At 52.8% G+C, this 26,259-nt stretch overlaps 1 protein-coding gene across 2 annotated transcripts in view; it reads right to left on the bottom strand.

The window, feature by feature from the left end:
* GFRA2 (GDNF family receptor alpha 2) overlaps positions 1–26,259 on the bottom strand; it is a 74,622-nt gene that overhangs the window by 8,613 nt on the left and 39,750 nt on the right. For both annotated transcript variants that reach the window (XM_081135767.1, XM_081135766.1), the window contains 3 exons: positions 6,218–6,327; positions 5,348–5,488; positions 3,237–3,409 (listed from right to left, as the gene is read on the bottom strand). In XM_081135767.1, the coding sequence (XP_080991893.1) occupies positions 3,237–3,409; positions 5,348–5,488; positions 6,218–6,327 (424 nt within the window). The remainder of the gene's footprint in view (positions 1–3,236; positions 3,410–5,347; positions 5,489–6,217; positions 6,328–26,259) is intronic.

Consider the following 26,259-nt stretch of genomic DNA (forward strand, 5'->3'; position numbering starts at 1 on the left):
CGGGTTCCGGGCTCTGCTAAGGACACCCACATGTCTGCTCAGCAGACCCTGATTTCTTCTCCCACCGTGGGAGAGCCCCAGAGGAGCAGGAGTGGGGGAGCAGGCAGCACAGCGCAGCCAGGAGGAAACTACCCCAGAGCTGGGCCCTGGGGACTGGAAACAAGTTACTGTCCTCACTGGGCTTCAGTCCTTTGGGGTTTAAGGAGATCTCAGTGCCATCTCTTCCTAACATCCACCCATTCACGTGCGTCCCCAACTGGCTGCTGTCTCTGAGTCAGTGAAGGGTCCCTAAGGTTTCTCCAAGGGTCCAGGTCTGTGGATGGGGAGGACGGGGGTGTCTGGGGTGCACGGCCTCCCCCATCCCCTCCCACCCTAATCTCAGCTTCCTGTCTCTGCCCTCACCCAGGGACTACCTTCTGTAGCCATGGGTTGCTGTCTTTCCCAAGGATCCCACAACCGCCACCCATGGAGCCCTTCCAAGCCAGGAGAGCTGAGGGGGGGGTATGGGCTGGGGAAGGGACAAACCACCCACACAGCCTCCCGCCAAGGTGAGGGTCCTTACTCACCCTCACTCCCACACCTGGCATGGAGCAGCAGGTGCTCATTAAAAAGACTGTCATTGAAACAGAATCAGGGGCCCCTCCCCTTCAGCTTCTATGGGAAGAAACCAGGCATGACAGTGGGTGGGCAGCCTCTGAGGATCTGCTTCATTCTCTTCCCTCCTGGGAGGGCTGTCCCCAGCTGTCCTACTCAGAGAGACAGAATCAACAGACCCCGAGTGGAGGGTCACAGCAGCCAGGCCTTGGGGAGCCCCTGCCAGGCAGCCTCCTGAGCCCAGCCCCCGGGACTCATAACACCAACCATAGTGTTCCTCAGTTTCCCAGGCCCTGTCACATTCACCACCTCTCACATGGATCAAACCAAGGGTAAGACAAGCCCCCACATGGGGATGCTGCAGAAAATCAGGCTGGGGTGAAAAGAAACCAGGCAATGATTTAGCAAACCTCTAAGGTGAAATGGGGCGAAAGGGAGTCGGAGTCCTCAGGCACAGAGGGGGCTGTGGTGGGGCAGGAGGTCACAGCTTTAAACTTTCTACACCCATAGTCAATCACAGTGAGCACCGCTTGATGAGTCATGATCTCCATGGGTGAGCCGCCCCAATGGGCTAGGGGTGGAAGCGTGACACATGGACGCTGATGGTTCTCGGAGGGACATGTGGGCCTCATCAGAGCATGGTTACCCGACAGGTGGCACAGCCCAGACTGGCCGAGCTGCCCGCTGCTCTAGCATGAAATTGAGCTGGTGACTATCTGTGCAGCAGGCCTCTGAGCCCCCAACAGCCACCGCTCAAGTATGCTCAGAGTAATTAGGAACAGTTCAAGGGTGACATGGCACCTCAGCCCAAATCTGCGGGGGGGACCTAATGGAGGGGAGCGGGACATGGAAGGCCCACGCTGAGCCTGACATGAGGGCACGTGGAGGTCAGCTATTACCTCGCAGGGGAGCCCACTGGACAGGGAAGGATGTGGGCTTCCCACCCAGGATGGCACCAGCACTGGCCCTGTGGTGCAGTGGGTGCCCGGGGAACTTAATGCCTCCACCAGGCCCATCCCTGCTCATGTCCTTGTCCTGGCACTGGGGGCTTTTCCAGCTTGATTTAGGTTATAAGTGACCATCAAAAATTGCATACAGGGTGGGGCAAAAGTAGGTTTACAGTCGTTCATATGGAAAATAATACAATAATAAACAATATAAGAATAAAACCCTGTGTTTCATGTACTCACAACCGTAAACCTACTTTTGCCCCACCCTACATATTTAAGTTGTACAACCTGATGAGCCAATATACGTGTAGGCTGTGAAACATTCACCCCAAGCCAATCAACCTATCCATCAGTTCACACCTTTGCCATTTTCCTGAGTTTTCTGGTGCCTGTGTGGCAAGAACAACTAAGTCTAAGGTCTACTCTCAGCAAATTTCAAGCACACAATATAATACTGTCAGCTACAGTCACCAGCTCTCCAGAACTCACTCATCTTCGTGAATGAAATTTTGTAGTGAATGCCCACTCGCTGCTGATCCCATTCAGACTGGTGTCTCCACTGCCTGACACACAGCCAGGCCTTACTCCCCTTGCCTCCCACACCTATGCTCAGGCTGTGCCCCCAACGCCACCCCCAATGGCTATCCTTCACACTGCACCCACCTTCTCAGACATTCCAGTCCCAACTCCTGCCTGAAACATCCCTCTATGCCACACCACCCACCTCCTCACTGTCCCCTTCCTCCTCTGCTCTCTCTCAAATTCTGCATTCTGTCCTATTTTAGACTCTTTGTTCCAGGTGTGCGTGAGAGAGAGAGAATGAGTGTGTGTGTGAGTAGGCACGAGTGTATGTGTGTCATTGAGTGTGTGTGTGTGTGTGTTATGACCAGAACCAACCTCCTAAGCAAAGAATCTACTGCAGCACCTGGTGGGACAGCATGAGGGCAGGTCAGCAGAGAGGGACGCTGAGTGGGGAGCCCTATGATAGACCCCCACAGTGCCACCTGTGTCCCCGATGTGGGCACTGATTGCAGTCCATGTCTAATGGTTGTTAGATTGTTTGGCCTTGGACAACACCGTAAGGACCACAAAACCCAGGCCTCTGTCGAACTCATTCACCAACACCTCCCTAGCGTCTCACGTAAGACCTGGCACACACTGAGTACGTAACGCGTGTTGGATGGATGAGCAGACGATGGACAGACAAAAGAAATGATCATCATGGGTCTTGGAGTCAGATGTAGGTGAAATCTTATGCCACCTCTAACTAGCTGTGACACCTGGAGCATGCTGCCTAAACATTCTGGGTTAGCTCCTATGTGTAAAATTAGAACGCCAACACCTCCCTGTGCGAGAATTCAATGAAGTAGGTAAAGTCCGCTGGCACATACTTGGGAAGTAACAGATGGCTGACACACAGTAACCATTCCATTTCTCCTGCACCCCATGCTACCTAGTACAATCCTGTGATAGAGCAGGAGTTGGATACTTGCAAGGTAAATGCCTCGTGAATGAACACATGGGCAACTAGCCCCACCAGCTCCTCCCTGCCTCTGGGCCCCGATCCAAAGGGAGGAGCTGGCGCACCCCAGTTTGCTAATTTCCCACACCCGCCTCTGACATCATGATGTTTCTCCAGGCCCTCAGCCTGCCCTGACTCCGCTCCCCAGCTGTAAAGCCACGTCCCCTCACCTCGACAGATGTGCAGGTGGTGATGACGCTGGTCCCCAGGTTGGTGCTATCACTGAGATCATCTGGCAAAGAAGGCGTTTTCTCCACCCTAGGGGCCTGCGTGGCCTGGAATGAGGGATTTTTAGGGGACAGGTTCACATCTGTGCCGTTGCCAAAGGCCTGGATGGCATTCCCTGTGGAGGGAGAGAGCAGGCGATGCAGAGAAGTCAGGGGCCACCTCCGTCACTTCTGCCCCTCGCCATCTCAGCCACTATGTTCCCTGTAACAGCCCTGAGCTGGGACAGAGTGCAGCTTGGCCAGACTCAACTGTGCTGAAGCTCTCCTTTGGATAAATGGTGTCACATGGAGAAGAAAATAGCAAGAGGGCAGTTGAAAAAGACAAGAGATCAGAAGAGAAAGAAACATAGGTGATGGTGACAAGGAATGTAGAGGAAGAGAGGGGGGTGCTGGGAGTGTGGGAAGCCTGCGGGGAGGAATGGCCATGCCCAGGGCGGCAAGCACCCTCTTCCAAGTGGCATTCAGTGCTGCAGACCACACCCCCTTCAGGAGCTTCCCCAGCCCAAGCCCCCAGGCACAAGTTCTCCTGGCTCCTTGGCCACCTCAGATGCTTCTAGGTCCCCACCGCTGGTGTTCCAAGGGCCCCAGACCTGCCCTCATCCCTGGGTGGCCTCGCCGACTCCCACACCATTAATTCACACTAATTCACCGAGGACTGAATTTAATGCAACCTCTTGGACAGAACTCTGTCCCCAAGACTTGACCCTATAATCCAATGCTTAAAGAAATTCCTACTCCATGTCCTCCACCTCGTGTCTGCACCTGAACTAGGCATCGCTCCCTTGTGTTTCAATAGTTTTCCCAGGTTTCCAGTCCTGAGATTTCATCTCTCCCCATCCAAGTGCCCCAGTCTGCCTCCCTAACTGCCCACTTGCCGTCACTTGGGCCCACCTCCAAAAGACCTCTGCACTCCATCACTCCCCTCCACCCTCCCTGACACTGCTCTGGTTCACAGCTGTCATTGTCATCTCCCATGACAGCCACAACTCCCTCTGAGCGGATCCCATGTGGGTCACCAGTTAAGAGCCACATCCCTACCCTGACCCCTCCACACCAGACCAGAGAGTGAGCCATCTGAAAGGCAGATCTGACCCCAGCAGCAGGTCCTGCCCCCTACAGTGGTCCACACCATCACCCCAACACCTGCTGGGGACCACAGGATCCCCTTGGGGAGGAAGACTCTCCTGTCCAGAAAACCTCAGCCATCCTCATGCTCTGTAGCAAGGCTCAGTGGTCTGCGGTTCTTGCAACTTTCCCTGCCTCTTCAGCTAGCCGATGTCCCTATACCTCGGTGAGTCAGGCTCTGAGAAGCCTCCAGGGGCTCCCTACTGCAGGCTGAGTTGGGCATTCCACCCTGGGCTCCTGAAAAGCCCTGTGCAGACCCTTACCCAACATGTACACCCTGGACTCTGACTGCATGGACCTCGGTCAGGCTGCAAGCTGTCCATGACAGGCACTATGACTTGTATCTCTGAGTTCCCAGTGCTGTGCAGAAAGGGAAGATGGACAGATGGACAGATGGACAGAAGGAAGAACAGAGGGAAGAGAAGGGAGAGGAGACCTTCAGGTGGGCGTGGGTAGCAAAGGTGTCAGTCTGAAGAGATGGAGGTAGACAGAGCTTTTGGCTCCCCTTGCTCTCTGGCCTTTGGATTAGAAGTTTGATGACTTGGGGTGGGGGGGATCACTGATTCCAATAGGTCCTTTAAAATAGATCCTTAAAGGGAGAAGTGACAGCCAGGATCCTCACCACAGGACTGTCCCCAAAGGAACCTGTCTGAAGTCAGCATAACAGACCAGAAACTTTCAACCTTGACTTGACACAGGCTCAAGACCTCCAGGGGCAAACTGAGGCTGGTCCACTGACAGCTCTGGTGTGACTCTCCAAGAGCCCAAACCACAGTTTCCACGGGCAACACCATGCTGGAGAAGTGACACATAGATCACGGGCTGTCCCAAGGGAGGAAGAAGGGAACACCTCAGGCAGCCCTCCAGGGCCCCTTGGGACATGAGGGCTATGAAGGGCTTCTGGGGAGGGGGGATGCTGCAGGACTTACGAAGGCAGGGATTCTCAGTGAAGTCCCTGAGGAACTTCTCACATTCCTCTTCCATGTTCCCACTCCCACGACAGCTGCACCAGGGGGACACCACGATGCCAGTGGGGCTGGAGTCCACGTAGTTGGGAGTCATGTCAAACCCTGGGCAGGAAGAAAGGGAGGCAGAGAAGAGGGGAGCGGTAACACCTCTTCTTTGGGCTTCCAGACCCCAGGCCCCACAGACAAGAGGCTTGGGGCGCTCCCTCCCACCTACCCCCAAACACACATACATCCTAACTCACAATCCAAACTCTGAGTGTTACTATTCCAGGCAACCATGGGGGTCAGCAGGGGCAGAGGGCATGGGGATGGCTGAAGAGACACCCAGCTGTCCTCCCAGAGCATGGCCCTTGCCTTCTCCTTGGCCACCAGAGTGTGTTCTGGAGTTAATGCAACTAAGCTCATATCCTGGACTTGGATCCCAGTGCCAACATTTACTAGCCAGCTGAGCCTGTGCAAGTTACTCCACTTTTCTAAGCCTCAGTTTCCCCATCTGCAACATGGAGATCCCAACACCTCCCCAGAAAGTGCTGTTATGGGAATTAGTCATGTAAACTGCTTAGCACAGCATCTGGAATATCAAACTGTGCAATCAGTGTTCCTTTTTCTTCTCATTTCGAAAGCCATATAAGTTCCCTGGGGCCTCCTCCCCCATGAAAAAGAGCCAATCTCACCTCTGGTTTCTCACGGCAGTTCTGTCTAAAACTGCCACCTGAAAAGGCGAGCTCAGGCTGTCCACCCACTGGCCTGGAGCTGGGCCTCGGCCCCCGCCTGCTGAGACTGGGGCCGCACAGAGGCACTGTGAGCTGGGGCATGCGGGGGGTGGCTTACCAATCATGCCAGCATAGGAGCCCAGACACGCCTGGTAATTGTCAGCTGGGCAGCTGGTGAGCGTCTGGTAGGAGGCGTGACAATTGGCATGGAAGTCTGCCAGCCGGGACCTGGTGTTGAGAGAAGACATGGTGAGGACAGATTAGCGTGGCTGCCTTTCCCGCCTCCTCCATGCAGAGGGGCCCCTCCCACAGCTTCCCTGGCTGCGGGAAGCCAGGGAGAGGGGGAGCATGGGGACACCAAGCCCTGGGGCTCGAGGCTGGGAGCTCCTAGGGGACAGGGCTCCGGGAGAGCCAGACACACAGTTTAGGGGCATCTCCTCTAGATAGATCGTTCAGTCAGAGAGACAGAGAATCCACAACGGGTTTGCCAAAAATGCCCGGGACCAAGGCAAGGAAGCTGGGCGCTGCCTTCTGCTTGACTGCACTCCCAGTGATCTGCCCAAGTCCTTCCACATAGCATTCTTCCCACCTGCAGAATGGGACGAGAACCCTGCCCTAGCTACCTCAAAGGATGCATCCGAGGTCCCAGGAGCCCGCCCCAGGGAGGTACAAGAGTCCCCCTGGGGGGCAATGCCCTGAGGGCGTTGCTCACCCATCTCTTCTCTATCAAACCAGGGAAAAGCCTAACCTGCCCCAAATCACCAGCTTCCGGTTCCCACCAGCCTCTTCTTCCCCTGATGACATAACCTGCCATCATCCATTCCTCTCTGTGGGCACCGGTGACACCGCTTCGTATCTGTGTGCACACAGCTCTGTGTCCCCCCTCAGCCATCAGCCACCTGGAGGCAGGCGCTATCTGACCTGGCCTGCCCCCAAGGGGGGGTCACATGGAACCCAGGGCACTACAGCAATTCCCACTCCTTCTTCCTTCTACCCTAGCGGACGGACACAGGTCGTCACATCAGCTTGGATGGGGTCCCCTCCCGTCACTGCCTATTATAGGCCAGTGCCCTTTGCAACATGGTCCTTGTGTGTCACATCATTTGTCTCACAGCAGCAAGTAATAGATTTTGTTCACTGCTATGTTCCCAATGATGGCACACAATAGGACCTCAACAGATATGTGCTTAGTGGGAACACCACAGAAAGACCAGAACCCAGCCTTTGACTCCCTATCCCAGTTCTTTCCACACTGTGAGGTACCTCACAAAATCATCCCAAAGGTCACCTTGAATTCAGCTTCCCGGGTTCTCCACTGGACTCTGTCCCATTTGAGGAAGCAGAGAGAAAGACAGACAGACACGGGGACAGCCTGAGAGCACTGCCCTCACAGCAGGTAGCTGTGTGGGTCCCAACACAGGACAAATTCGGGTTTGCCTGGGGGCCCCCGGGTCCTGTGGGCTGGAGGTTGGGAGAAGGAAGATGCTCTCTGGAGGGATCTGATCCCAAGGAGGCTTTGCATGCCCCTGACCCCTGCAGCCTGCAGAGGCAGCGAGGTGTGGGAGGTGGCAGATGACAGGCACCAAACTCAGTCAGGGGCCCAGGGTTCTCACGTCAGCTGTGCCCCTAAATCACAGGGACCTTAGGTGAGTCCTTGCTCCTCAGGGACTTGGTTTCCTTATTTATCAAATTAATAAAACGTGCTCTTAGTTTATAGTTTAAAAGGTATTTTCAGAGTTTGAGAAGATGAAAAAGTTCTGGAAATGACTGGTGGTGATGGTTGTACAACGTGAATGTGCTTACTGCCACAGAACTGGACACTGAGAAATGGGTAAAATGGTAACTTTTATGTTATGTATAATTTACCACAATAAAAAATGATTTCAGAAAAGGTGCTTTCACAGCCACCCTTTATCACTGAACCCTCACAGAAGCTCTGTGAGGTCCGGCAAGCAGTTATGATCATCCGACTTCACAGAGGAGGAAGCCGGCCTCAGAGGAGCTAACTGACGTGCCCAAGGTCCCCAGCTGCTGAGCAGCGGAGCTGGGCCTGCACCCAGACCTCCACCACCAGGCGATGTCCGGCTGGCAGGCCCCTGCTCCTGTGCAAAAGCCCTTAAGGTCCTTCCAGAGCCAGTGTTCTGCGGCACTGTAAACGTATTTTGTCTTTCACAGGAAAAAAACAGGGACCGGCGGTTATCTCCGCCCTGCCTCCTGCCCATACATACACCCCCTAGCTCACCACCCAGCCCCCAAATAGGGAAGAGCAGCTTTTCCAACCAAGCCTCCAGCCCCCACAGAGTAAGACTGCATCTTGAATGGGAAGACCAGCGTCTGCCCACCCCCCACCCTGCAGCCCAGCAAATGAGGCAAGGAGCTATGAGAAGGTGAGAGGGGGTGGTCTCTGCCCACACCCCAGACCTTCAGAGACCTGAGAGGGGACAGAGACTTTAATAGGTTCAGGGGATCTGGAGGCAAACACAATCTCTAAGCACCTGTTATGAGTTGAATTGTGTCACTCAAAAAAGATAAACTGTCCTAATCCCTGGTACCTGTGAATGTGACGCTATTTGGAAATAAGTTCTTTGCGGATGTAGCCAAGGTGAGGCAATAATGGAATAGGTGGACCCTCAATCCAATGGCTGGTATCCCCATAAGAAGAGGAGAAGAGACACAGACACGCAGCATGTGCAGATGGAGGCAGAGGTTGCAGTGATGGGCCTACAAGCTCAGGAGCACCAAGGATGCAGGCAGCACCAAACGCTGAGAGAAAGGCACAGAACGGATTCTCCCACCAAGCCTTCAGAGGAGGCCTGGCCCTGAGGACACCTTGATTTCAGACTCCTGGCCTCCAGAACCATGATAGAATAAATTTGTTTGAAGCCATGCAGGTTGTGGCACTTTGTTACAGCAGCCACAGGAAGCTCATACAATACCTTCAAAGACCACATTGTTAGCTCTGGCCAAATGTCTCCCTCCCAAGGAGGGATACGGTCATTCAGGCCCCAGCACTGAGGAGGACCCCAGGTGGGCAGGGTCTAGCCAGGACTGAGCTCCTGCAGGACATGGGCTGCTAGATCATAAGCAGAGCCAAAAGTTCCCATCTCCCCGCCAAGAAGGTACCCTAATACCATCTCTTAGCCAAAATACAGAAGTCTGTCCAATGCCATTTGATCGCATATAGGGCCTGGCTCCCTCCTGCTGCCTCCCAATGCCCACCTACTGTCCTGACCTGTGAAACCTTTTCTGACCGCCACCTGTGTGGATTTCTCCCACCTCAGTATTCCAGCTGCAGACATCTGAACCAGGCAATTCCATACTTAATTGCATAGACACTTACTGCTGTGGCCCTGTTTGGTCTCTCCAACTGGAACCCACGTTCCCAGGGGGGCAGACTCTATTGATTTCTTCATCCAAACCCCTTGGGTCTGGACGGGCTGGTAGATACCCACTTATCCTTTCTCCAAACATGTACTGAGCCCCTGCCACATGGCTGAGAGGCTGAGTATGGGAACAACAAGCATGTCCCTGCAGTGTCAGAAAGGAATTCCCAGGGAATGGGGACAGGGCAGAGCACCCACCAGGCCAGGGTCCTGCGGGAGCTCACTGTCCACTAAGCAGACCAGAGGGCCCCTCTGCAGGAGTGGGAGCCTTGCAGACAGCTCTGCTCCCACCAAGCACACAGGCCTCACGTCCCTTTTGCAAAGCTAGTGCTCCAGGCACTGACACTGGGAACTGTGAGGATCCTGCTGGGCCTCACCATCCATGAGGCCTCTCAAAGTGTCATTGGACCCCACAGGCTGGAGGAGTGAAAGCATGAATAGGGAGAATATGAGAACCCACAAAGAGAAGCAACATCCTGATCAGAGGAGAGGGGTGTAAAGGAAGGCCAGGGAACAGAGGTGAAAGAGCTCCACACAAGGTGGGACCCCTCAGTGAGGAGGGGCAGAGCAATCCAGCCAGTGGAGAGGAGAGGGTCTGCCGCAAGGCCATGCTCTGCCCATCCCTTGCCCATGATGTGACCTGTGCTCAGTGTCTCATTATCAAATGGGGTGACCCATGTCTGCCTACCTCCCTCATGGAGACATAAGAGAGGTGGGGCACAGAGAAGAGGCATCCATCACCCTTATCTTCCCTCTGCCTGGCGTCTCGCCACCAGCACTGTGCCTGCCACCAGCAAGTACAAACAGGGAACAGCTTTCCCTGTGTCTGACAGAAGAAAAAAATACCTGCTCACCCTGCCAAGGTGGATGTGGGTCCCACACAAGGCAGTGTGAACATATTAGGGAGAGATAGCTCCCTCACCCCTCTCTCGCCACCAGGCTCCTGAGTCACCCTGCTGGAGCCCAAGTGAAGATGTACTTCCTACCCCAAAATCACTTTCCATGCCGGGCTGAGGACATAGGAGGAAGAGCCGGGCACCGTACACAAGGCACCAGTGCTAGACCCCGAGGTGACCACAGGGAAGGGCCATCTTGCTCCTCTGAGGCCATGGCCTACTTCCTTTAAAGCAGACCCGCAGCTCTATCAGCACACAGGGAGGGGAGGAAGCAGGCCCAAGACCAGCAGAAGGCCTAGGGGAAGGGGTAGGGGGGAAGCAACTGAGCCTTCTGTCCCTCCACTCCTCCATTCTGTGTCAAAGCAGCCTTGGCAGGCGAGAGTGGCAAATGGGGCCATTTAGGAGAATGTCCCGTCCAAGTCTCCAGGAGGCCTTTGATTGCTCAGGTCCCCTCCACCCCTTAAGACACACTGAAGTCCACAGCAGCGGAGCCCTCTGTCAGCATCAGAGACCACATAGTGCCCATTTCCTTCAAGCCCGTGACACACTCGACTCCAACCACGACACACACCAGCCATGTGCCTGCTCCCAACCGAGCCCTGGCAGGTGCGGTCTCCAAGGCCAGTGTTCTCCTTTCCATAGCTCATGGCGAGCCCCCTGGGGATCTCTGCGCCATCTCTGAGCCAGATGCCACTCTTCCCTGCAGGTGCCCTAATTAGGGTCACCTGTCTCCTGGACTCTGCTCTCACTGCCAGGATAGACTTTCCGGGATCAGCCCCATCACTCCGCAGATTTCTTCCTTTAAGAGCCCCCATAAGAGAGAAGGCATAAAAGAAAGCACGAGACCAACAGAGACAGACCAAAAAAGAGAAAAACAGAGAGCCAGCAAGAGAACCAATGCGAACACAAGCCAAGTCCATCTCGCAGAGATCAGGCGAAGACTGCCAAATGGGCTCAGGGCAGCAGGTGGGTCTGTCCAAAAACACAAGCCCTCTTTGGGCTTGTTTCATCAGCAGCTGTCGCCTATTCAATCACAGGAAAGCAGCGGGAGGGACAGAGAGAGACACTCGACCCCCAATTTGATTAAACAGTTGCCAGATTAAATATACTTAATTTGAATTTCAGATAAGCAATAACACACCTTTTTATTCGTGTAAGTATATCCCATGCTGTATTTGGGATATACTTATATTAACCAGTTTTCCATTCTTTGTCTGGAATTCAAATTTAACTGAGTGTCCTATATCTTATTTGTTAGACCCAGTAATCCTATTTGATAGGCAGAGGTGCTCCTACAAAGTCAAGGAGATGTGTGGAGACTGACCCTCACAAGCAGAAACCATCCAGATTGGGTGGAGGGGTGGGTGAACTTCCTATAGATCAGTGGTTCTCAAAGTGTGGCCCGAAGACCAAAGCATCAGCATCAACTGGGAATTTGGTAGAAGCGCAAATTTTTGGGCCCCACCCTGGACCTAGCAGATCTGACGTTCCAGAGCAGGGCCCAGCAATCTGTGCTTTACCAAGCCCCCCGGGTGATCTGGAGCCAGGCTGCAGCTGGGGGGATGGCCATCTGCGCAGGCTTCAGAGCTGGTCTCAGCTTTCATCCCCGCCTCATGGCCCAGCCAAGGAAGAAGGTCATGCTTCAGGCCATAGCTCATGGCTACATGGACGAAAGGGAACTTTAGTTCCCTTAAATTCACTACGGGAATTTAAATGCCGTCTTTTAAAGGTTAAAAGGACACATGCTTACACACACACCCACACACACCCCTGTCCCCACACACACGCAGTTACACCTGGACACACCTCTCCGTGCCATGCTTGGTCTTAGTCAAGAGAAAGCACAGGTACCAGTTATCAATGGGACACTCCCTTGGTCCAGATTGTAAGCACCTTACCAAACACATACACTTTCTCAAATCTGTCTGGCCTCTTATAAAATTGGGGTGAATTGCTCCCACAGAACCCCTAAAATCCCAACGCTGGCCAATACATGGTCTGGAGTTGTTGTCAACTTCCCAAAGCTCCAATTTTTTAGGAAACCAATGTTCTCCTGGTTGAAGTGGATAAAGAAGAAAGGGGGCTAATGTTTACTGAGAGGCCACTATGTGCCGGACACTCTCTCGTTTAATTTTCTGAACAACCCCGTAGACAGATTTCTTGATTTCACAGTGAAGACAGGGTAGCTCCAACAGGCAGGACACACAGATACACCAGCAGCCAGCACACCCGGGCCAGGCACCTGCCAACGAGGACAGGGTCCTTTTTCTGGCTCTGCTGCCACAAGCCACCACTAACAGTGCTTCCAGGGTAGCCAGCAGCACTGCCTTGCACAAACCAACACGGCACTTGAATATTTCATGGAGGCACAGAAGGGCTCCCAAGAAGAGCAAATCATTCATAATGGGCTTCTCAATTTATGGGAATGCAGCGCAAATGGCTTTACTAGGCCCATGTGCCTCTGGAATGGCTTTCTGGGGTCCCCTCCAGTAGTGCAGGGCCTAGTTAAGTGGGTTCAATGTTACGTGACACTGAGAAAGGGGAAAGGGGATTTCACCCACATGGCTGCTTTCTGACACCTCCGGGGCTCACTGTGGACAGCCTGGGCCTCCATCCTTTCTCGCCTCCTCTAGGACACTGCCACCACTCGCTTCATAACATTAGGTACCAACTGGGCTTCCTTCCCTCCTGTGCATTCTGAAAGTGCACACTGGGTACTTATTCTTTCTGCCCAGAAGAACTGCTCCCCTAGGGGTGGGCTGGGGACTTCCCCTCCAGCCAGGGTGTCAGCCATGGCACCACACCCTTCTGTGCTGCAGGTGAACACATGACCCAGGAGGACCAACCACACAATTATTTTCCTGGCCACACTGACTGGTCCAGGGAGAAGGAATACAAGCTAGGCCAAACAGGGCCCTACCCTGAGGTCCTGATAACGGAGCGAGCATGGGAGAACATTCTTTCTGGTTGTGAGAGAGCACAGATGTGAGCCCAGAGGAATGGGGACCACAGTTCTAGGCTCATGGTGCGATATGATAAGTAGCTAACCTGAAGAGAGAAGCAGAAACAAGACATACAGAGAGAGACCTATTTGTATTTGAGTCCTGGAACACTCTCCTGCCCCTTTCTATATTTTATTGGGAATCAATAAACTCCTTTTTAATTTTTCTTAAGCTAATTGGTCTCTGTCACTTATAACAGAAAAAATAGCTACTATTTAGCTTCGCTCTCTGATCTGATATGATGCTCTCTATCCAGAAAAGGCACACACTGGAAAGGACACAGACCAAAACCCAAACCCGCAGAGGGTCTGGCTCACTCAGGCAAAAGAGCCGAAGTGCGGGAGCACTTCAGTGAGAGCAACTTGGAAAACGAGTGACAGTAAAATTCAGGAACGAAGACATGCATGGCCTTGGGTCCTTTCCCCAGCCAAGGAGAGAGGAATGGCTCAGACAGATAAGCCACAGAAAGCTACATCGCTATTAAAAATGACAAGGATGTAGATTGTGCCAATATATGAAAATTCAAACATGAAATCACGTTAAGGGGTAAAAAGCAGGAGACAATACAGTTTATGCACCCTGGTCACAATCAGGGGAAAATGGTGAGGGTATGAACTGACAAGATCCAGAAGTAAATTTCAAATGTTAATGCAATACGCTGTTCATTATGTTCTCATTTAATGAAGTTGCTTTAAGACTGTAATTATTTCTTTAAGTTTAATTGTACAGGGTCTATTATAAACAATGATGTTTCTAAGCCTTTAGTTAGAGAAAATGTTATTGGTTCCAGAAGCATCAACAAATTCAATGGACCCTCTGTCCAAGGCAAAGAGGCTGAGAGAGAAACGCTACCAGCTCAGAGAATGGGCTCCTCATTCTGGGGCAGCTCCAATCCCTAGGAGCTGGCAGGTTGGAGGCAGAGCCTGATGCCATGCTGGGAAATGCACATTGAACCCATCTGAACATGACCATGACCTTGGGGAAGGCTGCTGCGCGGAGAAATGTTTGGTCTCCACTCATAGGGGACCCTGAATTCTTCAAGAACCCTTCCCCCTGCCCCACCCCAACCCCCTGCAGAAGCACACCCAGTTGTGAGGTCCAGTTTCTGACATCATGTCATGCTGACTGAGTCTGAACGTTGGCTCAGCTACTCACTAGCTGTGTGACCTTGAGTGGGTCATTGAACCTCTCCAGGCCTCTGTTGCCTCATCTGCAAAATGGAGGTAATAACAGTACATACCTCATAAAATCGTGGCGAGGACTGAATGAGATGCCCAATGTGCCTGGACAGTGCCTGGTGTGCAGCCGGTGCCCGTCAATGTTTGCAGCCTCTGCTACTGAGACTGGAGGGCACCACTGACCCCTTCTGAGCATGGAACACTGTGGAGGAGGCAGAAGTCCTTTCTCTTCAGGACAAAGGGACATTACATCTCTCCTTTACTGACAAGCACCGCCTGCATCCGTGCAACGTCACGCAAAGTGTTTCCACTGACATCACCACCTTTTACTCTGACAACGAGCCTCTGAAGTCAGCATGACAGCTGTTTTACAGATAAGGAAGCAGAAGCTTGAAGCGGTTAATTAACTCACTTAACATCACAGCAGCAAGGCCAGAAGACTTGCTCCACGTCAGCTCCAGAGCCAGTGGGTTCTCCCTGCCACCACGCTGTCCCTGTCCTTACCCAGCCATCTTGTTCCCAGCCCACTACTCTCCCCTAATCCCAGCACTGTGGCCACAGAACCAGGGACGTTTATTTCTCCTCTGGCATCATGCAAGGGAGTCAGTGGGGTGCCACCTTCCTACTATGCCCCTCTTTTCCATGCAGTCTGGAGCTCACCCAGCATCCTCTCTCTCCTCCAGATGAGCCATGAGGACATCCATAGAAAATGACCTGAAGAGGGCTGTGGTTTGAGCCACTGGACCCCAGCTGACCAGAAGCAATCAATTAGACCGAGGCCACCATCAAGAGTGCGACACACCAACCACAGTGGCCAACCAAAGCCTGCTCTGGGAGAGGATCAGGGGAGTCCGATGGGGCAGAACTCAGCCCAAGCCCACATGGATCTCCCACCTGGGGCCCAGAGATAGGAGCCAAGACCACTTCCTTCTCCTGAAGACCACCACTGGACACACTCCTGTGTCCTCTGCAAATACAATCATGTAGGCAGGTACCCTTTTTTTCCATTTCTCCCCCCCATCCCTTCACCTGTGTTCCAAACCTATTATTACCACGTAAAAGGAGAAAAGAATTAAATGTATGCATCATTTGATTTTAATTGAAGGACTGTTCTATTTCATTGAACTGCTAAGTAAGCTGAACAAGAGATTGTGTTTACATAAGCAAACCCCAAGTCACTATAGACTTGCTGTCACATTAAGTCAATACTTATGAAGGCTCTCTATTTAATTATTCAGTAAGGATTGACTTATTATTGTGTTAAGAGTGTGGTTAGCCTTGAGCTAGGTAGCCAGCCAGCTGAAAGATTTCTTTCAACTTTCTCTGAATGCTGATATGGCTCTTGCTCGAGGTATGAGGTTAGGTTTCTTCCCTCTCTCCCTCCCCACCACCACCCTCCCCTCCTGCTGCAGAGCAACAAGCTCCAGGTCCACCGCCCTCGAGTCAGGGGTAGCAGGTGATCCTGTGGTGACCAAGGAGCAGGCAAGGTCCCAGTTGCCAGTCGTCGGCCTCTCACATGATCTTCCTAACCCCGGTAATTAGTCCTGACACTCTGACACCCGGGCTCTCATTAGCTTAGTTTTTCTCTTCTTAGGTCTAGCTGTTCTGACCTTCTTGCTCCAGTTCTACAAACCGAGGACCTCCTACTCAAAGACCCAGCTCCCTCCCCACCTTTGTTACTCCCAGCACTTCCCCTCCCTTCAACCTCCAGGGCACGTTTCTCAGCCTTCACAGCCCATCCAAACCCTATTACTCTATGGCATATTCTTACAGAGACTCAGGTAGGTTCTTACATCAAATCACATTTCCTGAAACATAACATGCGGGGAAAAGAACCCCAGAGGTAGATGCTTAGCCTAAACTGCAGACCAACAAGACAGGAACAGCGATTATGGACCAAATCCTAGCCGCCAAGCCGCCTCATTCAAACCCCAGCTCTGCAATTACGGGGCTGCAACCCTGGGCAAGTTATCTACCCTCTGGGAACGTCTGCATCCATAACAATGGCCTAGTCAGCTCTGGCGAGAGTAACGGAGATTCCTGGACAGCACCTAGGACCATGCCCCATGCTACTCTGGCGACGACAGCCCCACTAACATCCCCCAAAGGAGGCCTTCCTGGGCTAAGACAGCCCATCCTTTACCTATCATTTGCTCCCTGCTGACCCCTATCGCCTCATCCTCACACTCCTCTTCCTCTCTCGCACCCTAAACCCCAGCTCCCTCCCCACCTCTGGGTGGCAATATCAAACCCACATGCTCCCAACCATAATGCTTCACAGGTCCCTATCCCTCGGTGCCACTGCCGCCAAGAATGCCTGCCCAACCATGTCCTGTTTAAGACCTCTTCCAGTTCACCTTCCAAACCCCCTTCTGGGGCCGGCTCTCCCAGAAAACCTTCTCTGAATGCCTCTTGCCCCAACTCTGAACAGGTTTCACAAACTCCAGTTACTGCCCTAGCACCACCAACCATATCATAAGTTATATTTTTCACATCTGATTCTCCCAACTTGGAAAAACCATTGTTCAGAACAGAAGCCACTTAATTCGTGTTTGAGTCTTCAGTGCCCAGAGTAGTGCTTGACACCAAACGGGAATTCAGTAGCCGTTGGACGGAAGGAGAAAGGGAGAGATGGAAGAAGGAATGGATGGGTGGGCCCGGCCGTCGTGGCTCAGCGGCTGAGCATCAGCCTAGGATCCAGGCAATCTTGGTTAGAATCCAGGTCAGGGCACATGCCCAGGGTGTGGGTTCGGTCCCCAGTGGGGGGCGTGCAGGAGGCAGCTGATCAATGACTCTGTCATCATTGATGTTTCTCTCTCTCTCTCCCTTTCCCTTCCTCTCTCTGAAATCAATAAAGATATTTTTTAAAAAAAGAATGGATAGATGGGGAGTAGATGGGTAGATGAATGGGTGGGTGGCTAGATGAGTGGATGGATGGGTAAGTGGATGGATGGATGGATGGATGGATGGATGGATGGGGACTATATCTGAAGGCACAGAAGACTTTCCTCTAAGCAGGAGGAGAGTCAAGAGCTATCCTAACATCTCCCCTTGAAAAATAAAATTACAAGCAGATTTCCAGCTGGCAGCACAGCCAAATGCATTGAAGTTGCATTAACCTGGGCACCAAGATAACTCAGCCCCCGCAATGCACCCTGTGGGTCTGTCTTCCTCCCCTCCTCACATCCTGCCTGGTGGTTGTTGGGAACTTGGAAAAGTATCTTTGTCTGGTAACAGCCATTCGCTAAAAGAGGCCCCAGGGGCCTGCAAGAATTAACACACATCCTTAAGCACGACTCAAGATGAAGAAGTGTCTCGAGGACCTACAGAGGAAATCCAATGGGCCCCTCTGGAGAAAGGCTGGGTGAATTGTCCATTCTCTGACAGGCAGAAAGCAGAGAGAATCAGTGACAGGCCCAGGTATCTGGGTCAAACATCCACTGCCCACAAGCCGGGAACCCTGGAAACGTCGCTGCACCTCTCAGTGCCTGACTCTGACACCATACAGAAGAGTGCTTGGAATGAAGCCACATATGCAAAAGAACTTTTGGAAAATAGAATGCACTATCTACCTATTTATTCTTTTTCTCCTTAGGACTAAAAAGAGAGAGAGAATGAGGCAGGACTATTACACCCAAATTCTCCTCTTCAGTGGACTGGACAGAGCCAGAGCAGGGACAGGAGGCTGGTGTGGCAGAGCAGGTGAGGAGCCCACACACCACAGCCTGGACCTACTGGGAGGCAGGAAAGACCAGGTGAGGTTGGGGTCTGCTCTCAGAAAGCACTGGGCCAACACACCCTCAGGCCCCTCAGCCTCTATCCCAGGCCTTCTAGAATGGACAGACCATAGAGACAAATATTCCTCCTATCAAAGAGCTGAGCAGCTAGGCCACCACTAGGAGTCTTTCTCATTATATAGACTAATGAGAACACTGAGCTTCTCTGGAGCAATTCATCAAGGCAACATCCATTATAAATGACATTTTTCCTGAACTAACAAAGGATGTGAGGCTGGAGAAACTGGTTAAAAGGAAATATTTAGCTTTTTCCAGAAACCAATCCAAAATTAATGACCCACCCCCTTGCTGGCCAGGGCTCGCTCTGTGCTTCTGCCTCCTCCCTCTTGGACCCCCTGCCCTGGTGACAGGGCCACCCGAGTGGCAGGTTGGGGAAGGGGAGCGGGGCTGGCTCTCAGGGATATGCTGCCCTAGGAGGCAAGCGAAGTCGTACGCAGCATCACTGAAGCATGTAAGACCAGATTATTTGTGGCCCCGATTTGCTGAGGCAAGATGAAAAACAGCAAGCTGCAGCTGCTGAACTCAGCTCTTTCTCTTTTTCTCCCTTCTTTCTCCTTCGTTGAGGTGTTTCACAAAAAGGGCTTTAAAAAAGCAAAATCTATAAACTGGGGGGTTCCAACCTGTCAGCTAAGGCCAAGCACACAGAGCAGGATCCAGGGAGGAAAGAACGAGGGCTCTTTGTCTCACCTGCAAGCAGGGTGCTCACTCAGGTGCTTTCCCACACACATGCCTGTGTGACAGCCCTGTGCCCGACTAACACAAGGCCACACAGCCCCTCAGGTAAAGAGGCCTCATTCCCCCCAATCACAGTTCCTTCCCCTAATCCAAAATCTTTCATTAGTTCTCCCTGTTTCTACTCCCAACTCCAAAGCAAGCAACAACTTCAAGTATCCCTTTGAAATCAAAGGGCTGGAAGCCATGCCTGGTGCTGTGCCAGCAATGAGTACCTGAAGCTACAATTCTGCAAAGGGTCAGCTTCTACCAGTGCCTTCCACATGGCCTGGACTAGGTGGAAATCAGAGGGGACATGGCAAACCACTGAGGCAGAACAGTCAACAGCCCTCTAAAAACCTCTACTCTAAATCAATGAAACATCAGGACCTGGAGCTTCTGAGAATTGGAGCTGGAGCCTCTGGCTTCAACTGAAGAGAAGATAAAGTATGCATGTAGACCATTCCCATGGGGCAGGAAAAAGATGGTGACTCCCATCTGACATATGACTAGGCAAGGAGTGAGAAGACTCTCAGCTCATCAAGCATTTAAATGTCTTTATCTTAGGCCTGGTAAAGTTCCTCACTGAGTCTCTCACACATTTCCTTCAGGGCTCTGTCAAGGAATACAAGATACAGAGAGAAGAGCCTGGGTGTAAATTGAGACACAGGTAGGGGCAGACCCAGGGAGAGAGGGAAGGCCATCATGGCCAATGGTGTGACAGAGAGCAGGAAGGGGATCCAGCCATGGGAAAGTATAAATGAGTGGGTTCTTGAGGCAGAATCTAGAGCAATGCCCAAAGTCTGAATGCAAACAACAGAAGCCTTTCCAAGGCATCTGTGCTCCAGCTGGAGAAGAAAGCCCCTGAGGGGCTGCTGTAAACTGAATGTTTGTGTCCCCCCAATTTTCATATGTCCAAACTTGATCCCCAATGTGTAGGTATTAGGAAGTAGGGCCTTCGGGAGGTGATTAGGTCATGAGGGTAGAGTTCTCATGATGGGATCAGGGCCCTTATAAAAGAGACCTCACAGAGCTCCCTTCCCCTTACCACCATGTGAGGACACAGCGGAAAGATGGCATCTATGAACCAGGAAGCAGGCTCCCACCAGACACTGAATGTGCCAGAGCCTTAATCTTAGACTTCTAGCCTCCACACTGTGAGGAATAAATTCCTGTTATTTATAATTCTCCCAGTATGGTATTTCTGCTCTGGTAGCTCAAATAGACTAAGACACAGTCCACTACCAACCTCCATTCTCTCCACCAGGTACAAGGACTCCCCGGGTCCACTGGGAAAGCTTCAAGTTCCCCGAGGGAATCTGAAGTGGAAGGTAGGTCCCCAAGACTACTCTCGCATCAGTCCTCTTCCCAGTAAGCTAGAAAGTGAGTCAGCCAGAGCGCCACTGGAAGTCCAGCACGTCCTGTAAAAAACTCTAGTTCCCTGATGCTGCTCCTGTAGTACCTCTGGGGTACAAGGTAGGAGGCAGCATTTCAGTGTGTCAGCCAAGGTGGACCACACAGCAGCTGGCAGAGGGCAGAGCTGACTCAACACACAAGGCCCCGGTACGGGGAGTCACACAGGGCAAAAGAAATGAAGGCTGGTGGGGCACAGTGCGTGGAAAGCCACCAACTATGGCCCAGACCCACCAGGAAACAAGAGGGGCCATGGGCAGCCAGGGTCCACTTGAAGAGAGCCACCAGAGGATTATACCCCATGAGGCACAGAGCTTGAAGGGAGAAAAGCCAATAAGGCTGATGACAGCTGACCCCAGGGCCCAAGGAGCAGTAACCCAGGAAGGTAACCCAGTGGATGGTCTCTCACAGAGGCCTGGTGTTTCATGGTGTTCCTCCTTGCTGCCCCTTGGACTACTGGATGTGCACTGGATGTCCTTATTGGCAACCTGAATTTCATCTGGATTTTGCTGGTGGTGGTGATTTTGGTGTTCAAAGGAAAAAGAAAGTAGAATCTACTGTTGCACTGGAATGGGGAACACGAGTGAGTCTGGATATATGTGGATCTGTGGCAAGGAGGGAGGTAGACCAGTTGTATAGCTGATGGGAGGACTATTCCTTGAATACCCAGCTGATGACTCCTGTGCCGCAGTAGGTCTGCAAATCGTGGGGAGGCAAACGTGCTGTTGGAAGGCCTTAAAGCAGAGCACTCCCACACCGGGAAGCAAGCTGGGAATGGCAAGTTGAGAGCTGGTGGCTGGTGATCTGTGGGCAAAGGGTCTGCAAGGGACAAAAGCTGATATTTTAATGAAGGAGTCCAGGACCCCAAGGCAATGGAAGTCTTGCATAGAACTGAATATAAATGAAATAAAAAATAATTCTATCCCAGGGGACGTTCAGGAGTTGGCATAAGATGCAATAGTCTCCTTGGCCCCCTGACCCACCCTGGGCTCAAATACAGGCAGCACATATAATGGTACCACATGGAGTGAGACACAGTGAATGTCTGCACTAGGCTGCAATGGCCAAAGTCATGGCTCATGCTCATGCTCACGCACACTCTCTGAGCACCTGCCTTCCAGGCTAGGACTTCCTCCCCCTCACCCTCACACAGCAGACCTTCTCTAAACCAATCCCTTTTCATCCCTCCTACTCTGAAAGGGAACAGTGGGGATAGCAACAGGCACAAGAGTCAACAGAATGCCATCCAAGCTTCCACTTTCAGAGCAGAGCCAGCCAGCCAGCTTGGAGAGGTTCAGAGGTCAAGGACTGATCATCCCAAAAGAGATTTCTGAGTTTCTCCCAAAACTGAGACCTCAGAGCTGGGCCATTCCAATCCAGCTCCACAGTGGTGCTCCCACTACAAGGAAATGAGCCGCTGCTGCCAGCAATGGGAGGCTGGAAAGGCTGAGACTCCCAGGGCAAGACCAGGGAGGAAGGCCTTCACAGAAACCCATGGCCCAGCCCAGGGCAGGGAGAGCCGCATGGGTGCTGAGTCAGCCCAGACACTCGGGATCTGAAACCTGTACCATGGAAACGTGTATTGTACGCTGTTTGTGTTTCTATAATTATTTCCTTTTAGTCCTGCCTTTGCATTTCCTGAGAACTACCAAACCAATACTAAATAATAAGACCTAACAATGTGGAGTGTTTACTGCGTGTTTGCCAAGCATCTCTAAAAGCATTAACACATTTAATCCTCACAAACGCCCCGAGATGGGGACCACAAAGTCCCTCACTTTGTAGAGGAAGAAACCGAGGCTTGGAGAGAAGCGATGCTTGTGGCCTGACTGGGACGTGCTGGGGCTGGGACTTCAGCCAGGCCTGTCTGTGGTACAGGTTCAAGGCCACCAGTCCTCTCAGAAGTGTGGACGGGTTTGGGCCACTGTTCCCATGTGAGATGGGCCCTCTGGGATTTGATGGTGGCAGCAGAATCCAAGAGAGGCCTCAAGGTGGGGTGATGGTCACGAGGGCAGAGCCAGTGATGCCTGACCTTAAACAGACTCTGCCCCCTTTCGCCTTGAGAGCGACATCCAGGCTCTGCCCAGAGGACACGGGATTTTGCTGCCATGAGGAAGGCTGGTCCCTCGCAAGCCTGCTGTCCAGCTTGGTCTCTGCCCTCAAAATCGTGATCTTTCTCCAGCTCTCCTCTCTGCCTAGGAAACCACAGCATTCCCTCACCCCAGAATAGACCCCAGCCCGTCCTTTCCCAACCAAGGGCCTGGCACCCACCATCTCTCTCTCCCGTTTCTCAGAAAGCCCCCTAGCATCTCCCAGCCTTTCTTGGGCAGTACCTGCTCATTTGAGCCCCCCCCCCCCCGCCTCTCATGGGATATTACCCGTCATAAACTTTGGAGAGCCCACCAGCCTTGGAGCAACAGTGACAGTGGCAAGCCACCCTTCTCTGCCTGGTGAGCCCCCTGGGACCCTCCTTAGTGTATTAGTGTCCTGGGCTGACACAACAACAAAAAACAGAAATTAATTCCCTCACATCCTGAAGACTAGAAGTCTGAGATCAAGGTGTCAGCTGGGCCATGCTCCCTCTGAAGGTGCCAGGAGAGGACCCTTCCTTGCCTCTCCCCAGCCGCTTGTTCCCAGCAGTCCTTGCCGTTCCTGGGCTTGTAGCTGCATCACTCCAGTCTCTGCCTCAGTCTTCACATAGCCTCCTCCTTGTGTCTGTGTTTGCTCTCCCTTGTCCTAAACACACTGGTCACTGGATTCAGGACTCACCCTCCTGCAGTATGACCTTGTCTCAACTAAGTATATCTGCAAAGACCCTATTCAAATAAGGCCACATTCTGAGGTTCCGGGTGGATATGAATTTTTGGAGGAATACTGTTCAAGCCCATTTACATTCATCCATAGCCTTCCCCTTGCAGCAGGCACTTAACCTCACCCCGCCCCCACCCCAGCTGGGTTCAGATGCAGGCTGAGACCCTCTGTGTGTCCAGCGGGGGTGGCCACTCTGCTAAAGACTTGCTTTCACTCTCCAGGGTCTCCATCTCTGCTGCCCACCCAGTGCTGGGCCTAGCTCCCCACAGGAGACAAGCAGGGCCTCCTCTGCCCCTACTGGAGCCTTCTCTGGGTAGGTCCTCTGGGCTGCCCTGGGGGAGAGGATTAGGATCCCTCCAGCATCAGGTCCCTGGGACCTACACACCACAGTGACAGCCCTAGGGGAACAATTCCTACTGTGCTCTCCCCTCCCTGTGACCAGTCAGGCCAGAACAGCTGTGGGGCCTTTGCTTCACTTCCTCAGGGTCCCAGGCCACTCCCAGGCCACTCCCCAGGGCCAGGTGTGCCCCAGCAGGGGGTAAGAGAGGCCATGCAGGATGCTGTATTTGGCAGGTTGCTATAATGGGGCCAGCCAAACCTGCACAGGAGCACGGCCACCCCCTGCCTAACCACAGCTGGTTTTAACTGAGTCTTTGAGGACCAGGCCCATCCATCTGCTCCATACACGCCACAGTGGGCTCCCCACGCTAATGTCCGATTTCCAACCAATGTCTGGATTCACAGCAAATACTCTGATTGTTTCCAGAGGATAAACAAGCAGGGGTCATTTTAATAGTACAGATGCCAGCTGGATATTAAAACAGAAGTGTCTGGATGTTCCACACAAGTAAACGGCAGAGAAATCTGGGCCACTCTCCAGCTCGAGTACACTCCGTCTCCATTGGCAAGATACGAGAGAACGCAGAGAAGGTGACAACACCAGCAAACAGTCCCCCTCACAGGTGGGTCTAGTTTGTCAGGCTGAGGCTGCACATTCCAGGGCCTTCTCCACAGGTCTCTGTTCCACATTGACTCTAGGCACAGGCCCCAGTGCCAGGCCGCGTGTACTGCATGCCTTGGTTTTCAACCCTCACTGTGATCACCCAGGGAGCTGGGGAAAATTGGATTCCTGGGCCCCAAACCCAGGGACTGTTTCAATCGGTTTTAGGAGAGACCAGGGTCGGAGTTTAATAAGCCCCACAGCTGATGGAGGCACATCGGGAAAGAGAATGCAGAGTAACAGTGAAAACGCAGCCTGTAGAGCCAGACCTGCTTCAGGCTTCTGCTCCACCTTAGAAGCTGTGTGGTCTTGGGCAAGTCACTTAACGTATCTGGTCCTCAGTGTCCTGATCTGAACATAGAGAAATAATAACAGTGCCTGCATTAAAGGCTGTAAAGAGCATGTGACATCAGGTGGGAAAATTCCTACCAGTGACACAGTGCCTAACTCAGGAGAGTTCCATCAATGTCACCTGCCTTGGAAGACCACATCCTTTGGGGCAAGCCTGCCTCCTGAGGGGTTAGCATTCCCAGTGTCAACTACAGGGGCAGGGGCAGGTACCCCCTGGCAGCCTTGCTCTCTGGGGTCTGGGCAACAAAGAGTCAGGTACTCAAGCCTGTACCCAGTAGATCCCAGTGGCATCCACCACGTGGGGCAGGCCAAGACCAGAGCAGGATGGGGCCACTAGCCCCAGAGAGCACACCAGGCTGGGGATGGTCATGAGAGCAGTTTATTCCCTGTGTTTATCTCCCTTAGTCTCCCCTGAGCCTTTATTGAGTGTCAATAAAAACCTTGGCCTGAGGCTGGCTGTGCTGCAGGGGACAGGCATTCCCACTGGAGCCTGAGTCTTAGAGGGAGCAGGGCTGTGTCACCCCTTCAGGCCCACAGGGACTGGTGGTGGTCAGATCCCTAAGAGAGAGGGTCCCGAGAGACGGGGCTGGGGCCCAGGAAGCCCACTCGCCCTTCCTTCCACATATATGTTTCCCCTTTCACAATTTCGCAAAACCTGGGTTCAGTATTAATAAAGAAGGCAATTTCTTTGTAGAAGTAGCACCTACAGTTCAGAAACCAGGGTAGGGCATGCTGACAAAATCCATGACAACACGTAGACCCTCTCACATAGAGAATCCCTCTTGCACAGCTACACACACATGCACTCACCCCTGCAGCCCTGTGTGAGTGTACTCATCCCCCAAAGAACACACGCTGAGTCTCCCCTCCCCCCACCCCACCCCCCAAAGGGCTCGGTGACCTGGGAGCAGTCACTAAGGAATGACTCTCATTTCTGCTCTTCCAGCCACAGAAATTAGGAGGCCACATCGCACCCTGACCTGTGTGGCCCCTGTGTTCCTGGGCCTGGGAAGCCCAAATACCACACAGAAGAGTCCAGGGGCCCACGGACCTGCTATCGGACCTCAGAAACCTAGAGATAGAGCTGCAGTGTCTAGGATGTGCTGAGGAGATGAGCTGGCATACACCAACCCCCCCCACCCCCAGAGAATCCAGGGGGGCAGGAGCCAGGCACATCCCTGCATCCTCTCTGGGGGGCAGGAACTGTAAAGGTATCTCAAGAGTCCTGTGTTGCCCTGGCCAGCGTGGCTCAGTGCATAGAGCACCGACCTGCACACCGAAGGCTTGGGGGTTCAATTCCCAGTCAAGGGCATGTGCCTGGGTCACAGGTTCCATCCCAGGCCCCACTCGGACTGCCTGCGGGAGGCAACCAGTCGCTGTGTCTCTCTAACATCGATGTTTCTCGCTCTTTCTTTCTTCCCTGCTTTCCTTCCACTCTCTCTAAAACTCTCTAAAAATCAATGGAAAAAGTATATCCTTGGGTGAGTATTAACAACAACAAAAAATAGAGTTAGTGTTGTGGCCCAGCCGCTGCTCAGAGAGGAGTGGGTCACCCACAACCTGCCCAGCTCCTGTCTGCCTGCCAGAGTGGGGCGGGGGTGGGGGGAGACCAGCACAC

The sequence above is a fragment of the Miniopterus schreibersii genome (assembly GCF_964146895.1).
Source record: "Miniopterus schreibersii genome assembly, chromosome: 4".
NCBI classification, from domain to species: Eukaryota; Metazoa; Chordata; class Mammalia; order Chiroptera; family Miniopteridae; genus Miniopterus; species Miniopterus schreibersii.